This window comes from Xiphophorus maculatus, chromosome 12, assembly GCF_002775205.1.
Source record: "Xiphophorus maculatus strain JP 163 A chromosome 12, X_maculatus-5.0-male, whole genome shotgun sequence".
NCBI lineage: Eukaryota > Metazoa > Chordata > Actinopteri > Cyprinodontiformes > Poeciliidae > Xiphophorus > Xiphophorus maculatus.
In genome coordinates this window covers 14,552,798-14,571,044 of record NC_036454.1, presented here as the reverse complement: position 1 = coordinate 14,571,044, position 18,247 = coordinate 14,552,798, and the positions used below count along the sequence as shown (strand labels likewise).

The 18,247-nt window shown below is 37.0% G+C and overlaps 1 protein-coding gene across 1 annotated transcript in view; it reads right to left on the bottom strand.

The window, feature by feature from the left end:
* LOC102233462 (lipoxygenase homology domain-containing protein 1-like) overlaps positions 1-13,941 on the bottom strand; it is a 34,173-nt gene extending 20,232 nt beyond the window's left edge. The window contains exons 1-15 of the mRNA XM_023343155.1: positions 13,704-13,941; positions 12,220-12,334; positions 12,118-12,129; positions 11,755-11,835; positions 11,452-11,636; positions 11,258-11,356; positions 10,565-10,713; positions 7,817-7,940; positions 7,429-7,538; positions 6,054-6,194; positions 5,847-5,982; positions 4,440-4,600; positions 4,273-4,359; positions 3,843-3,978; positions 3,600-3,754 (exon numbers count right to left, since the gene is read on the bottom strand). Of these exons, the coding sequence (XP_023198923.1) occupies positions 3,600-3,754; positions 3,843-3,978; positions 4,273-4,359; positions 4,440-4,600; positions 5,847-5,982; positions 6,054-6,194; positions 7,429-7,538; positions 7,817-7,940; positions 10,565-10,713; positions 11,258-11,356; positions 11,452-11,636; positions 11,755-11,835; positions 12,118-12,129; positions 12,220-12,334; positions 13,704-13,941 (1,929 nt within the window). The remainder of the gene's footprint in view (positions 1-3,599; positions 3,755-3,842; positions 3,979-4,272; positions 4,360-4,439; positions 4,601-5,846; positions 5,983-6,053; positions 6,195-7,428; positions 7,539-7,816; positions 7,941-10,564; positions 10,714-11,257; positions 11,357-11,451; positions 11,637-11,754; positions 11,836-12,117; positions 12,130-12,219; positions 12,335-13,703) is intronic.
* Positions 13,942-18,247: the final 4,306 nt, after the last annotated feature.

Sequence of the window (18,247 nt, the reverse complement as noted above, 5' to 3'; positions counted from 1 at the left end):
ATCCAGTCGAGTTGTTATGAAGGCATGGATAAGTCTTTCAAAGTCCTTAAAACCGAAATAAGATTTAACTTTTGCTAAAAGCCGAAGGTGATAAAAACTCGATTTAACGACAGAACTAACTTGTTTATGTAGCTTTAGAGAGCTGTCAAAAGTGAAACCAAGATTCCTAGCAGAGGTCTGATAAGAGCGAGCTAAAGAACCAAGAATCTGATCTGGATTTGTAGTCTGAAGTTTCTGACCAAATAATAGAACTTGAGTTTTGCTTTCATTGAGGTGAAGAAAGTTTTTTTCCATCCATAATTTAACTTCAGCTAAACAGTTTAGCAACAGCTGAAGAGAATCAGTTGTACCATTTTGCAATTTAAGGGGCAAATAAATCTGGATATCATCTGCAAAACAATGAAAGGAAATATTAAATTTTTGGAAAATTTTACCAAGAGGCAGTAAATACAAGATAAACAAAATGGGCCCTAAAATTGACCCTTGGGGAACACCATACTTTAATGGTCTGGCCCCAGAACAGGATTGGTCAAGATGAACAGAAAAGGTTCTGTTTTCTAAATAAGACTTGAACCATTGGAATACTGAGCCTCGCAGGCCAACACAGTGTTTTAATCTATGTAAGAGAATTTGATGATCTACAGTATCAAATGCAGAGCTCAAATCTAGAAGTAATAAAACTGCAATGTTGCCTGAATCAACTGTTAAGAGGAGATCATTATACACTCGGAGCAAGGCAGATTCAGTGCTATGAGCAACTTTAAACCCAGACTGGAACTGGTATAGCTAGTGCTTGATGGTTTATACAACCACATAACTACTTGAAAACTATCAAGGTTGATGTTTAAAATATTTTGACTCAGTCTGTGTTTATGTTGTTGCTGTTTTGATTTTTAGACAGCCTCGTGTCCCAGTTGTACCTGAATGCAGCATGAGCACTAACTGTATGGACCTTACCGCTGTTTAGGTTTGCTTCACCTTCTTTTCTCCAACTACTAATGAAGAGTAGTTAAATGAAAGAAAAGAGTTTTTAGTTATTTTAATTGGGGCCTGCCATGCAAAGCAATGGCAGGAACCTATTACTATTGTCGGAGAGAAGCGTCTCTTTAATCTTTATTTTTCTTCCGTAACCGTTAATGCGGCTCGTACCGCTGGGTGCACACCTACAAATGAGGTATCAAAACGTGCAGAAAATTCACGCCATTGGAGCTATTACTTCTGGTGGGATTTGGGCTTAACGTGGCGACATAATTCGCAAAAAACTACGAAAAAAACCCCATTATAACTCAATGGGAAAAATCCTAGAAATACCCTATTTTTGAGGATTTGCTGTGTCGTCACAAATTCACCTAGAAATGCCATTCAAATTTCATTTTGTAGATACGTCTGTGATCTCTTCGAAAGTGAAGACGGCTCGTCGATACCAGTTATGGTTTGTCCACAATTTGCCTCTAAGCGACCCAAAGTTTCTCATTTTTGCTCAAATTAGAGTGACAGCCGACCTCGGATCAGATATGGGCACAACATTTCTTTCTCTCATCACTGTAAATGCTCTGAGTGAGTTACAGATATGAATCTCGGGACTATCGCAGAAGACACATTGAACTGTCATACGCTCGAAACGCTTTTCGAATATGTATTACGGTTCCCGAACAAGAAGGATTTGTTTCCAATGCTTTTTTTCAGTAAAGTGTGTTTGCTCAAACACACTTGTGTGTTTGAGAGCTCACAGCTCAGAGCTCACACCTGCTGAGACCATTATTTGCCATAGCAACGGAACTCAAGAGGCTATTGGCTGCTGATTTGGACTACGAATACGCATCGCTGTAGTTCTATCTATCCTCAGTTGAAACAGATCAGGACTGAGAACTGGCCTTTAGAACTACTGCTGCTATGGGCTGTATATAACTGATTTAACTCAGTAACTGTTACACATGGGATTAGTTTGGAACTTTAAAATGGAGAATAATAATTTCAAAATAAAAGCCTTGAATATTTTTACATCAGGTAATTGCTGTTTTTGGCTTTATTTGACGTTTTCATCCAAAGCACTGTTACACATGGGATTACTTTGGAACTTTAAAATGGAGAATAATAATAATTTCAAAATAAAAGCCTTGAATATTTTTACATCAGGTAATTGCTGTTTTTGGCTTTATATGACTTTTTCATCCAAAGCACTGTTACACATGGGATTAGTTTGGAACTTTAAAATGGAGCATAATAATAATTTCAAAATAAAAGCCTTGAATATTTTTTACATCAGGTAATTGCTCTTTTTGGCTTTATTTGACTTTTTCATCCAAAGCACTGTTACACGTGGTATTAGTTTGGCCCTTTGAAATGACGCATTCTGAAAATTTCAAAATAAAAGCCTTGAATAATTTTACATGACGTAATTGCTCTTTTTGGCTTTATTTGACTTTTTCATCCAAAGCACTGTTACACGTGGTATTAGTTTGGCCCTTTGAAATGAAGCATACTGAAAATTTCAAAATAAAAGCCTTGAATATTTTTACATCAGCTACTTGTGTTTTGAGCATTATATAACTATTTTAACCCAAGGACTATTACGCATGGGATTAGTTTGGCCCTTTGAAATGAAGTTTAACAAAACTTCCAAAATAAAAGCCTTGACAACATTTTAAATCGTACCGAACGGTGCACGTCCGCCTCGCTTAACGTTCTTGCGGTTCTCCGCGTGCCACTGCTTACGTCGCGGCGTTCTTTGGCGTCGACGCCGATTTGTGGCGCGACGACGCCGGGCCCGAACCCCACGGCCGCGCCTTGGCAGGCCCCGGCTAAATTTCTTCCGAAATTTTCTAGTTTAACTTTTAGAACAAGTCCATCAGACTTCTAAAGCGATTATTATAAAACTGATTTTATTAATCTCTTTTTTTGGGGGGGTTATGTTCAATTAAACTCAAAATCCACTGAAACAACGTTGATTTTTGTTGTATTACTTTCACATAAAAATCCCATTCAATTGATTTGATTAAGACGTAAAACACATGCATTATATTAAATTAAAAAACTGTATGTTTATGGAAAATAAATAAATGCATGTAGCTTGCAGAATATAAATATTGAACCAAACCACATCAAAACCTACAACTCTAATGCTTTTTAATTAAAGTTATATTAAAAAATCTACATAATTTATCTCTAAAACTAAGCAGCAGCTAATGAATCACGGACTGTTTTCTTCACACACACATACAACCTGTAAATTTTATCTGCCATTATTTATCTATAATCCATTCCCTAACATTCTTGTATAATCTGTATAATCTGTGCATATAGCTCCCATATTTATATTTATACACAATATCTATATCTCTTGCTATAACCCCTTATAGTCCATACATACATAGCCTTGTACATCTGTAAATAAATATTTATATCTCGTAGAGCACTTCTGGATAGATGCAAACTACATCTCGTTGCTTGTACTTGTGACAGTGCAATGACAATACAGTTGAATTCTATTCTATTCTATTCACTGTGTAAAGTCCGAGGACTCCTCACTACTGCCCCCCTGTGTGCAAATTAGACTTCATAATGGTTTAATTTTAAGATGAAGTGTAAAATGTACCCACGTTTCCTTTCTCAAACTTGTTGACATTATTCTTGCAGTTGATCAGCTGCCGCTCCCCTGTGTCCCCCTGGTCTCCGATCAAGTTGATGAAAATAGACGCATCTGTGCCGCTGCCGCTGACATCACCCGTGCAGACTGTCAGCCGGTATTTAATCACTGCAGAACAAAACAACACCACTGATAATCGTTTGAATAGCTTTATGAATAAGCAGGTTTTGATGCATCTGTCTGTGTAAAGACGTGCCGGGAAGCGGCTCAGCTATCAGGTCTCCACAGGCTGGAAGCTCCCTCACAACTTCATTGTCGTCTTCGTTAATGTCCAGCCACCGCTCGCATGGGAACGTGTACTTCTCCTTTGTTAATGTCTTCATCAAGGTAACCTAAAAAAAAATAAGACTGAGCTAGATGAAGGGGTGCTATAGATTCAACTGAGGTAGATGCATGGATTGAAATATCAACTAAACAGTGCGACAAGTAAGTCAAAAGAAAGAAGTGCTTTGTCTTTTGAGTGTCTATTTTACGACATATGGTGCTTAAGATTTTGCTAATTGTTGAGGAAATATGGAAAGAAGAAAATTGTTGAATCATAAATATAAAAATAGAGAAAAATGCCAAATGTTTATGCCAAGAAATGTCATAAAATGAGCTGAATAATTAGATTTGAGAAATCTCACCTTGCTCAGATGCCATCCTGCGAAAGGATGTCTCTTCTCATGCCAGATTCGAAGTTTGGTCAATTTTCCCAAATCTGGAAGCTCAACCTGTTGGACAATAATAGTATCTGTCACCTATTTATCAGATATTAACTCCATAATATAGGGTTAAATGATCTCCTACTGACCATAAACTTGTCAACTTGGCCCTGTTCAAAGTTGTCAGACTTGTTGTCCAGTCTGATCTCATCCGACTTGTTCTTTTCTCCGTAAACCTGAAAAGAGATGTCTGCGTCGGTGCCGGCATTGGGCATGTCTGTAGTCCAAATCCACAAGGACCAGGGGTGCTCTGAGGACCGACAAACAAACTATTGTTATTACTTGAGTTAGACTTAAAATGTATTAAGCACTGTGTTGTTTCAAGTCATAAAACCAGGAGCAAGTGAAATAAAGCTGCCCATGAAGAGAGGAAATCAGAGTATGGAAAAATTGGAAATAATGAAATAGAGAAAAGTTAGCTTTCAAATGACCATAATGGCCATAATTATTCTTAATAACGTTATTAGAACTGTGATATTGTACAAGTTACCTGTTTTAAATAAACATCATAGCTCTTGTCCTTTACCTGTGCTGCTCGGAAAGAGTTAGACATGAACCCAACACTTCTAGGACAATCATAAGTTGAGAGTTTTCCAAAATACTTTGGGGCAAGTTATTCTGGACTGATTTTGCTCCTTTGATATTTCAGCAGAGCCCAGGAGAGGGCATTTTCTGCTTGTTAAAATATCCTCTCAGGGCAGAGACGCTCTTGCTGGAGTGACTGAGTGCTGTGGACAGATCCCAGCTGGAAAAAGGGCAACTTGACTGTGAGTGAACATGAAGACACACAAAGATGGAAAACCCGTTTTAAGAAGTAATGGGGGGGTCGCAAGCATATTGTTAAATCCTAATTTGTAAATTGCTTTGGATAAAAGTGTCTGTCAATATGAAAATTAAAAATACAGGAAATCGAAAATTAAATGAGTTTTTAAAGATCAAGTACCGATAGTCTAAAAAATGTGGCATTTACAAACTGATTAAATGTAACTTTAGGAGAAGAGGATCCATATCACAGGTTCAGATTTAAAACAATAAACAAACAGAAAAATGTTTGAAGATCTCTCTCCATCAACTATTTCCATTTGTTTTCACTTGTTGTGGTTTTAATCATGTCAGACATCGGAGAGCTTGTATTTAAATAAAAGTAAAGTGCTTAAGTGGAGGACAAGAGATTAATTGTTAGACTCTGCTTTAGATGCTGCTCCTCCACATCTGCTATGTGTCAATATAAATCTGGTTCATCCCTTCAGTTAAGAAGTCATTCATAAGAGGTAAAGACTTAAAACAAAGAGGAAAAAATACAAAAATTGAAGAAAAATTTCAATTTTGACTAATAGAAAGAAGCAACTGAAGCCCAAAGATCAATACCATTTTAAAATATTATTTGTGGCTGTAAATAGCAAATAAAAGAGGAAGGAATTACTCAAGACTTTTCCAAACTGTTGTACGAGAAAATACCTAGACTGATAAGCTATAATAATTCACATTAAACTCACTTTTCTGCCTCCTTTGCCTGAGAGAGACCATCTCGTACAGCTCTCTTTCAATCAGGCCGTCCCCCTCCTCATCATCCAGCCATTTGCCACACGGGAAGGTCTGCTCTATCCCCGTGAAAGGACAGTAGACAACAACCTGTGGACGGACCTGATTCAGCTAATTCACAGTACAGACTGCAGTATTTTTAACATGAGTATTTGATTTACCATCTCGCAGTACCACCCGGCGCTGACTCCATCATTGTCATGTCCAATAGTAACTCTGCTCAGAGGACTGAGGAGCGCGGCAATCTCAACGTTAAATATGTCTGTCAGTCCACGCTCAAACTTCCCTCCTTCCAGAAATACCTACAGAATAGGGTGGCAGAGATGACTTTTCAATCAAATCTGGAGTCAGAGGCTGAAATTTATAAAAAGAAACTGAATTGAGGAAGATATCTTGCAACATGGAGCATGTAGGGTGCATTCCAGAGCAATACTATTTTAAATCAGCATCTTCATTGAATATGTTTCTGCTTTAAATCCAGTGTTGTTCATACTCACCTTTTTTATCTTTATTCTGTGCAAAAGTATTCACACCCTCCTGAACTTTTACACATTTTGTTTTGTTACATCCACAAACTTCAACATATTTTACTGGGATTTTGTGTAACAGACAGACACAAGCTGGAGATACAGCATGACTAAAAGCTTTTAGTCATGCAATTGATAAATCTTGCTTTATTAGAAAAGTGACGAGCAGAAAGCTACTGCTAAAAGGAGGAGATAAAAGGTGCACTCTGCAGTTTTACACAACAAAAATAGGCAAAATGTGCTCTGGTCGGATGAGACCAACACTGCTTCAAATGCAAAATAATCATTTCGGTGGAAAACTATCGCTGCATACGGTGGTGGCAGAATCATCCTGTTTTTTTGTTGTTGTTTTTTCCAGCAAGAAAATGACAGCTGGTAAAAGTTTAAAGATGAATACAGGGAATTACTGGAAGAAAAACTGCAAAAAACGTGGTACTGGAGCGAGTTTCATCTTCCAACATCATAATTAACCAGAGCTACCGTAGAATGGCCTATTCAAAGCCCAGATATGAATCATATTGAAAGCATGAGAAGGAGTTCATAATTAGATGCTTTCCATGCTAACAGAGCTAGAGCTATGTTGCAAAGAATTATAGAAACCTTAACAGACCTGCAGTTTTAGTGAATGCACACCTCAATTTACAGATTTGCTTAAAATGAAAAGCATGTATCATTTTCATCTTATTTCACAATTCTTCAGCACATCATGTTGATCTATTGCATAAAATCACAATGCAATACAAAGCTTGTAGCTGCTTTCAGACAAAATGTTCAAGAAGAATAAATTATTCTGCAGAGCGCTGTGACTTTAAAGCACAAAAGCCAATAGTGTCGGATTTCATAGAACACCAACTCTGCTTTGTTTGGATAAAAAGTAAACAAAATAATAATATGAAAACATAACCTTTCAAATAAACTCACAAGTAAATGAACTTAGATAATTTTTCTAACAGTAAACACTACTGTTCTGTTCACCAGTTCTTCTCTGTTTCTATTGTTTTCCTGTTACCTTTCCGCTGTTCTTCAGGCCTTTCGTACCGTGCATCACTATGTGAATTTTAGAGTTGGTCCCTGCGCCTCGGATGTTTCCCGTCACGATCTGAACGTTGTAGACGATACCTGCGAGATTAGGTTACCTGTTAGTTTATCACAGCTAGAGTCAGAGAGTCTCTCAGGTTCACTGCTCCCAGGTCTCAACAGGATGAGCAGGAACACAATTACTAAGATGTAAACATTGCCAGCCTAAGCTAATTAATAATAGTTACAAGATTTTCTGGCAAAGGAAATATTTTTAGAGTGGTTTAGAAAACCTTACACCATCCTGTCAATTTTAGAAAAAGTAAATTTGCTTGGTTTTTATCTATGCTGCGTAACTCACTGAGTGTTTTTCTCCTCACCTGTCGGCTGGTCGGCTCCAACCAAAATGTCCCTCTGAATCTTCCCGTCATCTTCATCCAGGGCAAACCAGCGATTGATGGGGAATTCATACACTACTTTGTTTCCCATATCATCCAGAATCACCTGCAGAAAAATCAAAAAATATTTCAAATAATTCAATACAACTGACCTTAAAATGAATTAACCTTTTATTCTTTTATTGCACACTAAAAAATTTACTAAATCTTTGGATCTTTGGATTCCATGAGGAGCAAAAATAATAAAAAAAATAAAGCAGTTCTTAAAAGTACACTTTACTTTAAGTTGACCAAGGTGACAAAGAAATTTTATAAATAATCTACAACTTCATGTTTACCAAAGGGAATGAACCGGCATTCTTCACAGTGGGAAAGATAAGAAAACATTTGTACATTGGCACATTTTAACCAGAGATAGCAACAGTGTGGAGATCCACTGTGAAGTTTAACAATACCAAAAACGACCAAGGCACAGGCTGAGATCTAAAGTTACTACCTGCCACACTAAATATTTAAATGTATCCCTATTATATAGTCTATATTTAAATAAACAATTCCTAATATATTATTTGGAGTCTGTGCAAGAGCTCTTGCCTCTGATTGGCTGATCACCTCGTTGTGACAAATACTCTCATAGAAATACATACTGCCAAGAGGAACTGGCTTCATGAAACTCATCAGGAAACTTAGGTTCACTATGTCCAAAGAGAGACTTGATTAACCTCAAGATTCTGATTTCTTTCTGATTAGGATTTTCCAATCTGGTTTATTTATGTGAATTAAAGTAATTTAATGCATCTTTATCTACATAACCAAGACTGGGGCAAGAAGCTTGACGGGAGGGCTAGGATTGACCATGCTCAGTAAGAAATTCTGTCTAGAAGAGTATTGAATATATAAATAACATTCCTAACAGCCTCTAACCAGGTTGCAATTTTTAGTAACTTTCTGACTGATCTCAGTATCTCAGCATGTTTGCTGGGACAAATTTAAAGTCCTTGCTTTTCGTCTTTTAACTTTGGATGATGGGAATTTTATGGACTTTCTTTTAAACTCAAAACTGAAATGTTTTCAGCTGTTCAGATTATGATAATATATTTTTAACTAATACTACATCACAAACTCCTCTCGGTATGCAAATTTGCATTAACAACTACACTTTAGAGTCAGTCGTCTCTGCAGGAGCAAACAAATTTACTGACTCATCTGTCTGTGTTGTAAGGTTATCCCTTAATGAGGCATGGTTTCCCTTTACACAGAGGCTAGGATGACGACATGCGTGTCATGTATGTGTCCGTGTACGCGCCAGTTTGAGCGAACTCATCTCTCACAGGCGCACACACACCGTACTGTACGCATTCGAAGAGCTGAGATGGGAAACCCAGATAAGGAAGGCTGAAATGGAAATGAGGAGATCCAGTGTCTTAAGTACTACTGAGGAGGGCCTGAATGTTCTCCTCCAACAACTTAAACATGTCCGTCTTTACTTTCAATAACTGGAATGGACAGAAAAATACATTTCTTAGCCTTACATATTTCTGAAACAAAGACTAGATTCAGTTTCCAGGCTGGTAATATCATTCATGGTGGGAGGAGAAGTCTTTTGAAGCATGTTTGTTTTAAACTGCAGCCTGAGCTGGAGTCAGTGCAAATATATACAGCTCTGGAAAAAATGAAGAGCCCACTGCACTGAACCCCTGTTTGCAAACCGCCTGGTTATTCCACCAAATATTGATTTCTGAACTCTTCCTGAATTAAAACATTAGTACTGTTGTTTATAAATGAGTATGAACTTGTTTTCTTTGCAATATTTGAGGTCTGAAAGCGCCGCATATTGTTCTTTATTTTGACCATTTCTCTTTTTTTGCTAATAAAAACTATATTTTGCTTGTAATTGTGGAGACGTGTCAGTAGTTCATAGAATAAAAGAGCAATGTTCATTTTACTCAAACATAAACCTATAGAAAGTAAGATCAGAGAAACTGATCATTGTAAGTTTCTCATTAAGTCTCTTAATGTTTTCCAGGGCTGTATAACTTCTATATGAACAAGTGGAGGATTGTGAGATTTTTTAGTTTATTTTTATTGTCCTCTATGAATGTGCAACTGCAAATGTTATTTATAATGTCTCTGCTATTGAAAGAAATAAAAAAAATCAACCCCAGATCTCCTGCCCTAATGTTTATTCCTAGCAAGTCAAAACTTTGATCTGGTAATGATTTTGCTCATAAGATTGAGCTTATTCTGCACTGACCAATAACTGGGCATTTAAATCCAGTCAAAAACTACACAAACGTTTATCAAATATGTAAAACATATCTGCGTGTCATTGATTAAAAAAACTGTCAGAAATGCATTAACAGTTCGTATCCACAGTTTGAGATTTTTCTGGAGTCGTATTTGATGTTTAGTTATACAGGCAGACATCTAACAAGTCTTGTTGCTATGAAAACGTTGCGGTGTGTGCCAGCGGTTATCTGCAGCTCTCACGAACTTTGAGGCTGGAGATTTTGAAAACTACTTTACTTTTTAAGTTGCAGCCCCAACTTTGATGTTTTTATTTTCATCAGTTTTCCAACTGGGACTCGGAAATTCCAACTTTTAAGAAAGAAACTAAACTTTGTACTCCAGAAGTTTGACAAACAAACCTCAGTGTGCGTTTCAAGTGATTTTCTGACTGGAAATTTAGATCTCTAACTTTCAAGATGAATCTATTTACACTATTCTCACCTTATCTACAAACCATCCTGCTGACGAACCTTTGTTGTTATGGCCGATGGTGATCTTCCTAATTTTACCCAAGTTTGGCGCATCAATGGTAAACTTGTCCTCTGTGGCCTTTTCAAAGTTATTTTTGTCACTGTCAAGACGCCTCTCCCCTAAAAAAAAAAAAGAGATAGTACATTTTATCAGCTGAATTCATGAGTAGCTGCATCAGAACTAGATAATATATTGTTGCCATGGTTACAATTACAATTAGGAGCAGCTGATTGGCATCTCAGAAGCTCAAATAATACCTGAATTATAACTCCACAGCTGAAAAAGGAAGATGGCTTTCTAACCACATGACTGAACAGACGTTTAGGAGGTGCAACAAAAGTAAATGAGGTGGATTAGAAGTGCTTGCAACAACTGATGGTATCATTCAGGACATCTTACTGTGGATTATTGTCAGGAGACTGTGATACAGCAACAGTCTTCAGTCAGAGGTGTTTTTAGATTCATTGTAAGACTGACAGCTACCGTAGATCCTTCCTGCCCACAGCATCATCATCCACAATTACTTGTTGAAGATAAATTGATGAGTTATGACCATGTTTAATTTATATTTGGGATAAATTAAACACTATTGAATTTTAATTTAATGTTAAATTGGTATCTAAATGGTGAGAAAAGCAACTTGTTTGGTCGCATGCTGAGTACCTGTGTCCCCAAACTCGCCAAAAATATTGATGAAGACGTCCGCATCGGTTCCACCTCCTTTCATATCCGCAGTAAAAACGCTAACGATGTATTTATTATCTGGAAAACCAAAGCCAAATCAAAGAAAACATTTGAAAAACAGTCCTTAAACCTGATTTTGTTTTGGTTTTTTTGTGTGACGAATAAGTTCTTACATTTGGGCATGTCCATTTGGTCCATGCTGCCCAGCAGGTCTCTGGCATAAAGGCCATCTCCCTCCTCTTTGCTGAGCCAGTTGTTGCAAGCAAAGTAGAACCTGAGATGAGGGCGAATGACATCCGTGATGACCACACGGTCCAGGAACCAGCCGGCGTTCATGCCTGTGTTGTCATGCTCAATCCTGGACAATCAGGAGAAGAACAGCCTTTAAAGAAAGCAACTCATAAATCTATCGCTGTCTGAAGTTGAATCTAATAAGAATATCTAAAAAGAGAGAGGATCAGTGGTTCCTGCCGTACCTAATTTTTTTTATGTGTCCAACATTGTGAGTTCGAATCCTGAACACATCAGTTTTAGATCTTTCAAAAGCGGTTCGACTCCTGTAATAAAAAAACAAATATACATTTTAATGTGCTGACATTTAGGTGCTCTCGTTTTTGTAATTTCTAGAATTAAAAAAAACACTCTTAAGAAAACAGAAAATGTTTTATATAGAGAGATGAAGGGAAGATCTCACATTAACTCCCAGTAAAGTGAAAATAAAGTCAACAAGCCTTGCAAAAATTTGAGAAAATTCATCCAGCAGAAGAAAAGTCATGCGAACAAATTAACACCAATCACTGCACTCAGTTTGCTCTGCATGGCATTCATGAAGTACATACTTCTTCTCTGTGCTGTGGAAGTGGAGGAAAAACATGAGGTTTTAAACTTTTGATTTTATCTTCATTAAACACATAGATGGCTATCTGAATATTTTTCCTTACTTGCTGGCCAGGTGAATTTTGGGTGTGATACCATAGTCTCCAAAAAGAGTGACGAACACGTTGGCATCAGTACCTGCTCCATTCTCATCCCCGGTAATAGTCACCACCTCATACACTGCAGGGTTTATAAAAACAATTATGTAATTACATGCAGAGAAGAATCTTTTACTTTCTTTAGCTAAAGCTATGACATCAAGTTGCACTAATATTTACAGGATCCTCATGTTGAAACTTGTGATTTTAACTTAGGAGGAATCATAAAGGGTAATCAACCACCACAGACACAGCATGTTGTACTGACCAAAAAGAGTTCAGAAGCTCCAAATATTTAGATTTTTCCTTCAATCAGCCAGACTTTTTAAAAAAAGCTGTTATCTTTACATGACACACAACTTAACCAAATAATTATATGGTTGTTGCGACTGTTCGAACTTAAGAATGGGTGCACCTCCTTTTTATTTCTTTAATCTAAGGCTCTCCCCTTTTTTAATCTTGTCCTGGAGGTGAGGTGGGTGCCTTTTTCCATCAGAATACATCCAGTTTATTTATAGATTTATCAAGTGGTTTTTGGTTACCGTCATTATTGTAATATACAGTATATTCATCCCATAATGTGAATATTTGAGTACTGTAAAGCATCCGGAATTGACTTTAGTTTTGTTGTGTAGGACTTGGCGCCTGCAGCTCATGATGTGATTGCTTTTGTTTTTATTATTCTTGTCAGAAGAAACAGAAACAGAAACAATCCATTTCTAAAGACACTCTGTGTTATGGCGAATCCTTCACTTCTATCCAACACAACACAGAAAGAATCCAGTTACACTTTTTAAATTAGAAATTTCTTGGCATTTTTGAAGACCAGAACTTCATGTTTTACCCAGATAATGCATAAAAAATACCACCTACCGAAAGCTGGTAATCTTCAGAAAAAAAAGAAAAAAAGTGACCAGCTGCTACTTGTCGCACATATAACTTTTCCAATCAAATTAAGTGTCTACCTTTTACTTAAGATCATGTTGCTGCTCTGATACACATTAACTCTGTAAAGACACTGATTTGCATAAAATGAAAGAAAATGCGCTGTTTTCTGAATCCCCTCCTGTCTTTTTAAAACAGGTGTTGAAACAATTCAGTATTTTTTGTTAGTGAGAAAATGTTTGTGCTCATCAGGTTTGGTTTGGTTTTAAAGGGCCAGCAGTGATGGACGTGAAACTGCCACTTTGTAATACTTAGTGACAAGTGTCATGTAGATAGGGTTTGATGATAACATGCTATCAAGTCGGCTACACGTTACGGTGAACATTAAACTAATCTGCTCACACGCAACTGAAGGCACTCAGACATCTGTAATGACAACCAAGGATACTCCACTTGTCTGAGGGTCAAATTATCCTTGATACTTTTCACCAAAGGTAAATACCTTACTCTGACAATTTATTGACTATATATACATCGTTCAGGTTGAAATAAGAAGTTTGTATCACCTTTTTTTTTGTGGTATTCGTCGTCGTAGTTTTCCTGCAGCTCCGGCTCATAGTTGCGCAGCTCGTTCTCGTAGATTTCAACATAGTTTTCAATCTTTTTCTTCTTCCCTTTTGTCTTCTTTGTGTCTTCATTGCTGTCATCTTTCCCTGAGCCTTTTTTCTTCTTGTCTTTCTTTTTCTTTTTCTCATCGTCCTCATCCTGATCTCCACCTTTTTTGTTTTTGCTCTTTGATCCCATCTTGACTTTGATAGAGAACTTCTTTGGTCATCTAGATCACATCATGGAGTTTTTCTCCTTTCCTTCCACCCAGGGACTCATTATTGTTTTCTTTGTAGTCCTACTCATCCCTGCTCTCTTCTGTAGTTTATGCCTCTTCTGTCTCTTTTCCTTTCTTCTCTGTGCTCCTCACATTATGCCTTGTGTAACCGTCTTCATCGCCTTCCTCAAACTTCTTCAATCTTCCAGTGTTCTTTGATTCACTTGCCTGCTTAGTTTTCTTCTTTGGCTCGGGTTCCCGATCCTCTGAGTCGTCGTCATCGGCATCTTCTGTTTCCCCCTCTGCTCTTTGACACGTTTTTTTTTTCTTTTTAGTGAGCATCTTTAATTTATTCCCTACCTTGTAACTGATTCCAGGGTGTTCCGGTGAAACTTGATTAAGCTGACCTGTGGCTGCAGGGGAGTGACGAGCTGGCAGCCTGAGCCAGACACAGAGCTTAGAATCTGCTCTTGAGGAGGGGAGTGGGAACCTCATTAACAATGATGAATGGCACATAGTCACCTGATCAGAGGAGGGAAAGGTGGGCCAGGCAGCAACTCTTTTTGATGTACTGAAAGAAAATTAAGAAACAACATGCAGCTAATCACCAAACAAGGAATGATTCAGCTGCTGTAAGACTTTTGAGGACTCTAAGGACAAATGTTTTCTGGTTTAATTGGACAGCCGTGACTCAATAGGAAAGTAGTTATCTTGCAATTGGAAGATTGTAAATTAAGTAAGGTACTTAACCCCAGTTGTTCTGTGTATTATTGAATAATTGACATGATGTCACCTGTCAATCATTCTAGGGGTTTATCAACAACTGACCAGTCAATTTGTCCCTAAGTACACACCCCTTATCTGGAGGGACTGAACCTCCATCAACATTTCCAGGGTTTGTCATCCAATGGTAGCTCATGAAAACATGTGCTGCAGTAACTGCGGTATTTACATGTAAGCACATTAGCATTTGATGCTAATGTGTACTTTTAAGCATTTTTCTTAAAACAGATTTTCACAAACTGGTACTATTTAAGTCCTTTGCGGTCACAAAACACAAAATCTTATCAAATATTATTGGTCTAGTTTCTAGTTCAAATATCTTAGTACACTTGAAATAAGACAAAAATAAATGTGCAAGTAACTTTTCTGCAATAAATATTAGCTTCTTTTAAGTCAATAATGTCGGAATATTGATGTAAAAGTACTCTTTGTAAGTGAAATAATCTGCCAGTGGAACAAGACAATTTTTCATGTATAATATGGGAATATTGTCTTGTTCCACTGGCAGATTATTTCACTTACAACTAGAACTTTTTCATTTATATCAATGAATTACTGACTTAAAAGAACTCCTATGTTGTGCTGAAAAGCTAATGGTATTTATTAAAAATAAACTCTATTTGTTAAATAATAAAAAAGCATATAGCCACTAATAAAATAAATAATTGGTAAGAATATTTTTAGGAGTGATTCTGCAAGGAGTTTTTAAGTGGGGTTAAAAGCACGGAGAGCTGTGTAATATTCTTTTGCTGACCACACTATTTTATTCATTTCAAAATTCAAATCCCTAAAACTAATATAGAATATAAAACAGAATTAAATAAATTATTACATATAACGAAAAGATTGGTTTAATTCAAGCCAATTATACATTTTTAGATTATTAAAGTAAAACGTAGCTTTGCAAATAAGTAGGAAAAATACATTTTGTATTAACCAGCAGAGGGAGACATTGTCACGATTACAACCATTTCACGGAGGACGAGCACAGGTTGCGTCACTGAGATGTTGAGATTTATCAAGAGATACAGGTGGATTTTTATTAATTTACTGAAAAAATTTTTTTTTCCCCCTCTCTGACTGTGATACGTTTGTGCTAAATGTTATGAGCGATATAACATGCAGTCAGTGTGAAAAGTGAAAGATTGTTTTTTTAATGTGCATTTGCTGAATGCTGATAAGTAGAAGTGTTCAAACAGAAAAGAGAAAAAAAGAAAGAATCAAACAGTAAAAAAATTACTGCAAACAGTTTTTACTTTACGGAGCTTTTTAGCCACAGTGTTTTTTTCTTAAATTATAGCTGTTGCATCGAAGACTTGGCAATAAATTAAGCCCTCATCCTGTCTTCATTTTCTCTCTGGTAAATTGTTTCTGTCTCAGGTTTTTGGCAAAGTTTCTTTTGGCTGCAGAGTAAAAGTTTTGACTGGCACGACGAGCTCCTGAATCCTTTTCCTTTGCCTTGTCTCCCACCTTCCTCTCCCTTTGTGACTTTCTGTCTCCTGTGTTTGAAACTCTCAGTTTCTAAATTTTATCCCTGATGTTTTCATCCCTGAATGGAAACAACCAATGTTTTATACTCGCAGTTGCTTATGCAATTCATAATCACAGAATGATTTAAGACTCCAGAAGGTGTTTATAAAGCTTCACCTTGTTCCTGTTTGAGCCCTTTAATTTTACACCTAATACTTTACTTAATGGACTTTATGACTCACTTAATGTTAATGTGTAAAGGAAATATAATCTTTGCAGAAGTAATTTATAAAATGCGGCACCAAATTTAGAATCAGCTGCTACATAATAAAACTCCTCGGTTATACAATACAATAAGCTGTTGTAGTTATAAAACCATAAAAAAATAGAATAGAGGAGCACAAGTGCACATCCTGTGTGACCTTTAATGGCGGTAGGTCAGGGCGTGTCTGTAAGATGCATATCAGCAAGAGGAAAAAAAACTTTCAAGTCTCTTGAGATCTTTTTCCCGACAATCTACACATGCTGGTTGCTGTAAATCAATTCTGATTTTGAGATGTTTCAGATTCGTCAACAGTAAAGGAAGCAGTTTATGCAACACAGCAGCAGACAGGATGTCCCGATCATCCAGGGAGTTCATACGCAGCATTTATCGCCTATTTATCACCTAGATTCAAAGGGTTTGGTCTTCAGAGCTCTTTATCACTCTTGGTCACTGAAGCAAACTACAGCTCCTGGTCCTGCCCAGATTAGATTTGTCTTTTCGTCTTTGCTTCAAAAACGTTTGTGGTCATAATTTTCTGTTCTGTGACGTAAGACAGTTGCATTAAAAGGGTTGGACTAAATTCAAGCACATCTTCACACTAAATGCATTCATTATTGAACAGTTTACTTTGTTTGACCATAAACTCCACCAATTGTGTAACCGTGTAGTAAGTTTCTTTATGGAAGAAACTTGCTACTTTCTTAGCATTCTACTAAAACTTGATATTTAGATACGCAACTTTTAGGAGGGATATTTTAATAGCTTGATTTAAAGTCAAAAGCCTCAAACACTAAGATTTCTGTACCTTTAAGCAAGTTTTGGAAATCCGAGATGTTATGATGTGAATTGTGAACAAGTCTTATTTAAGTTTAAGTTTAAGTTTATTTTCTGAAATGGGATAATACATATTAATGTACACTTACATTTAAAGACATACAATTACTGCCAGGTATTTCATTTCTATCGCTGGTACCTTTGGCAGGTTGATGTTAAAGCATAAAAATAAATACAGGGATGAAAAATACAAACTAATACTACAGACAAAGAAATAGCCAAAACAGCCTTAAAATCTATCTTTGCATGTACTCAAAATTGACATTTTTAACTTTCCATTTTTGGTTTTCATCTTTGAGTCCAATATTTAGATATCTGAAGCTGCCGGGTTCATCTGTTCAAAAACCATCATGAAATTCAGAAAGGAGACTCTGTGTCACATATATTTTGGTGTGAAATGTCCTTAGAAACTTCAGAACAAAAGCAAAAGATCTTGTAAAGATGTTGGCTGAAGTCATTGTCGACAGAACATCACAAAGATGGCGAGATCATGCTCTTGTTGCAGGAGGGACCGGTGCACTTCCCGGAGATAAGGAGCATAGATAGACGTTGAAATACAGAAGCAGCATCTCAAAATTTTGTCATGGAAGTTAAAGCTTCAGAACAATTTTTTTTCTTGACGATGTCAGTGTTTTGGAGTGTATCAAAAAAGTTACTTGCTTTCTGACCAGGTTACTTCCCTTGGCAGATTTTCCTGAAACATCACTTGGCAGACATGAAGTTAGCTGGAGGGACTTCTGGCCCAGGAACAGCTGGAGTGAGCTAGAAATTGTTGCTGAGGAGAGTGTTGTCTGGACTTCCCCCCTGAACATTTGACCCTCGGTGACCTGTTCTCTCTCAGAGCGGCTGAAGACAATAGCTGGACGTCAATACACTTAGGTTTGTATGTTTTTTAGAACAATTGGCAAATTGTGTGGCTTTCCGTCCGGTTAAAA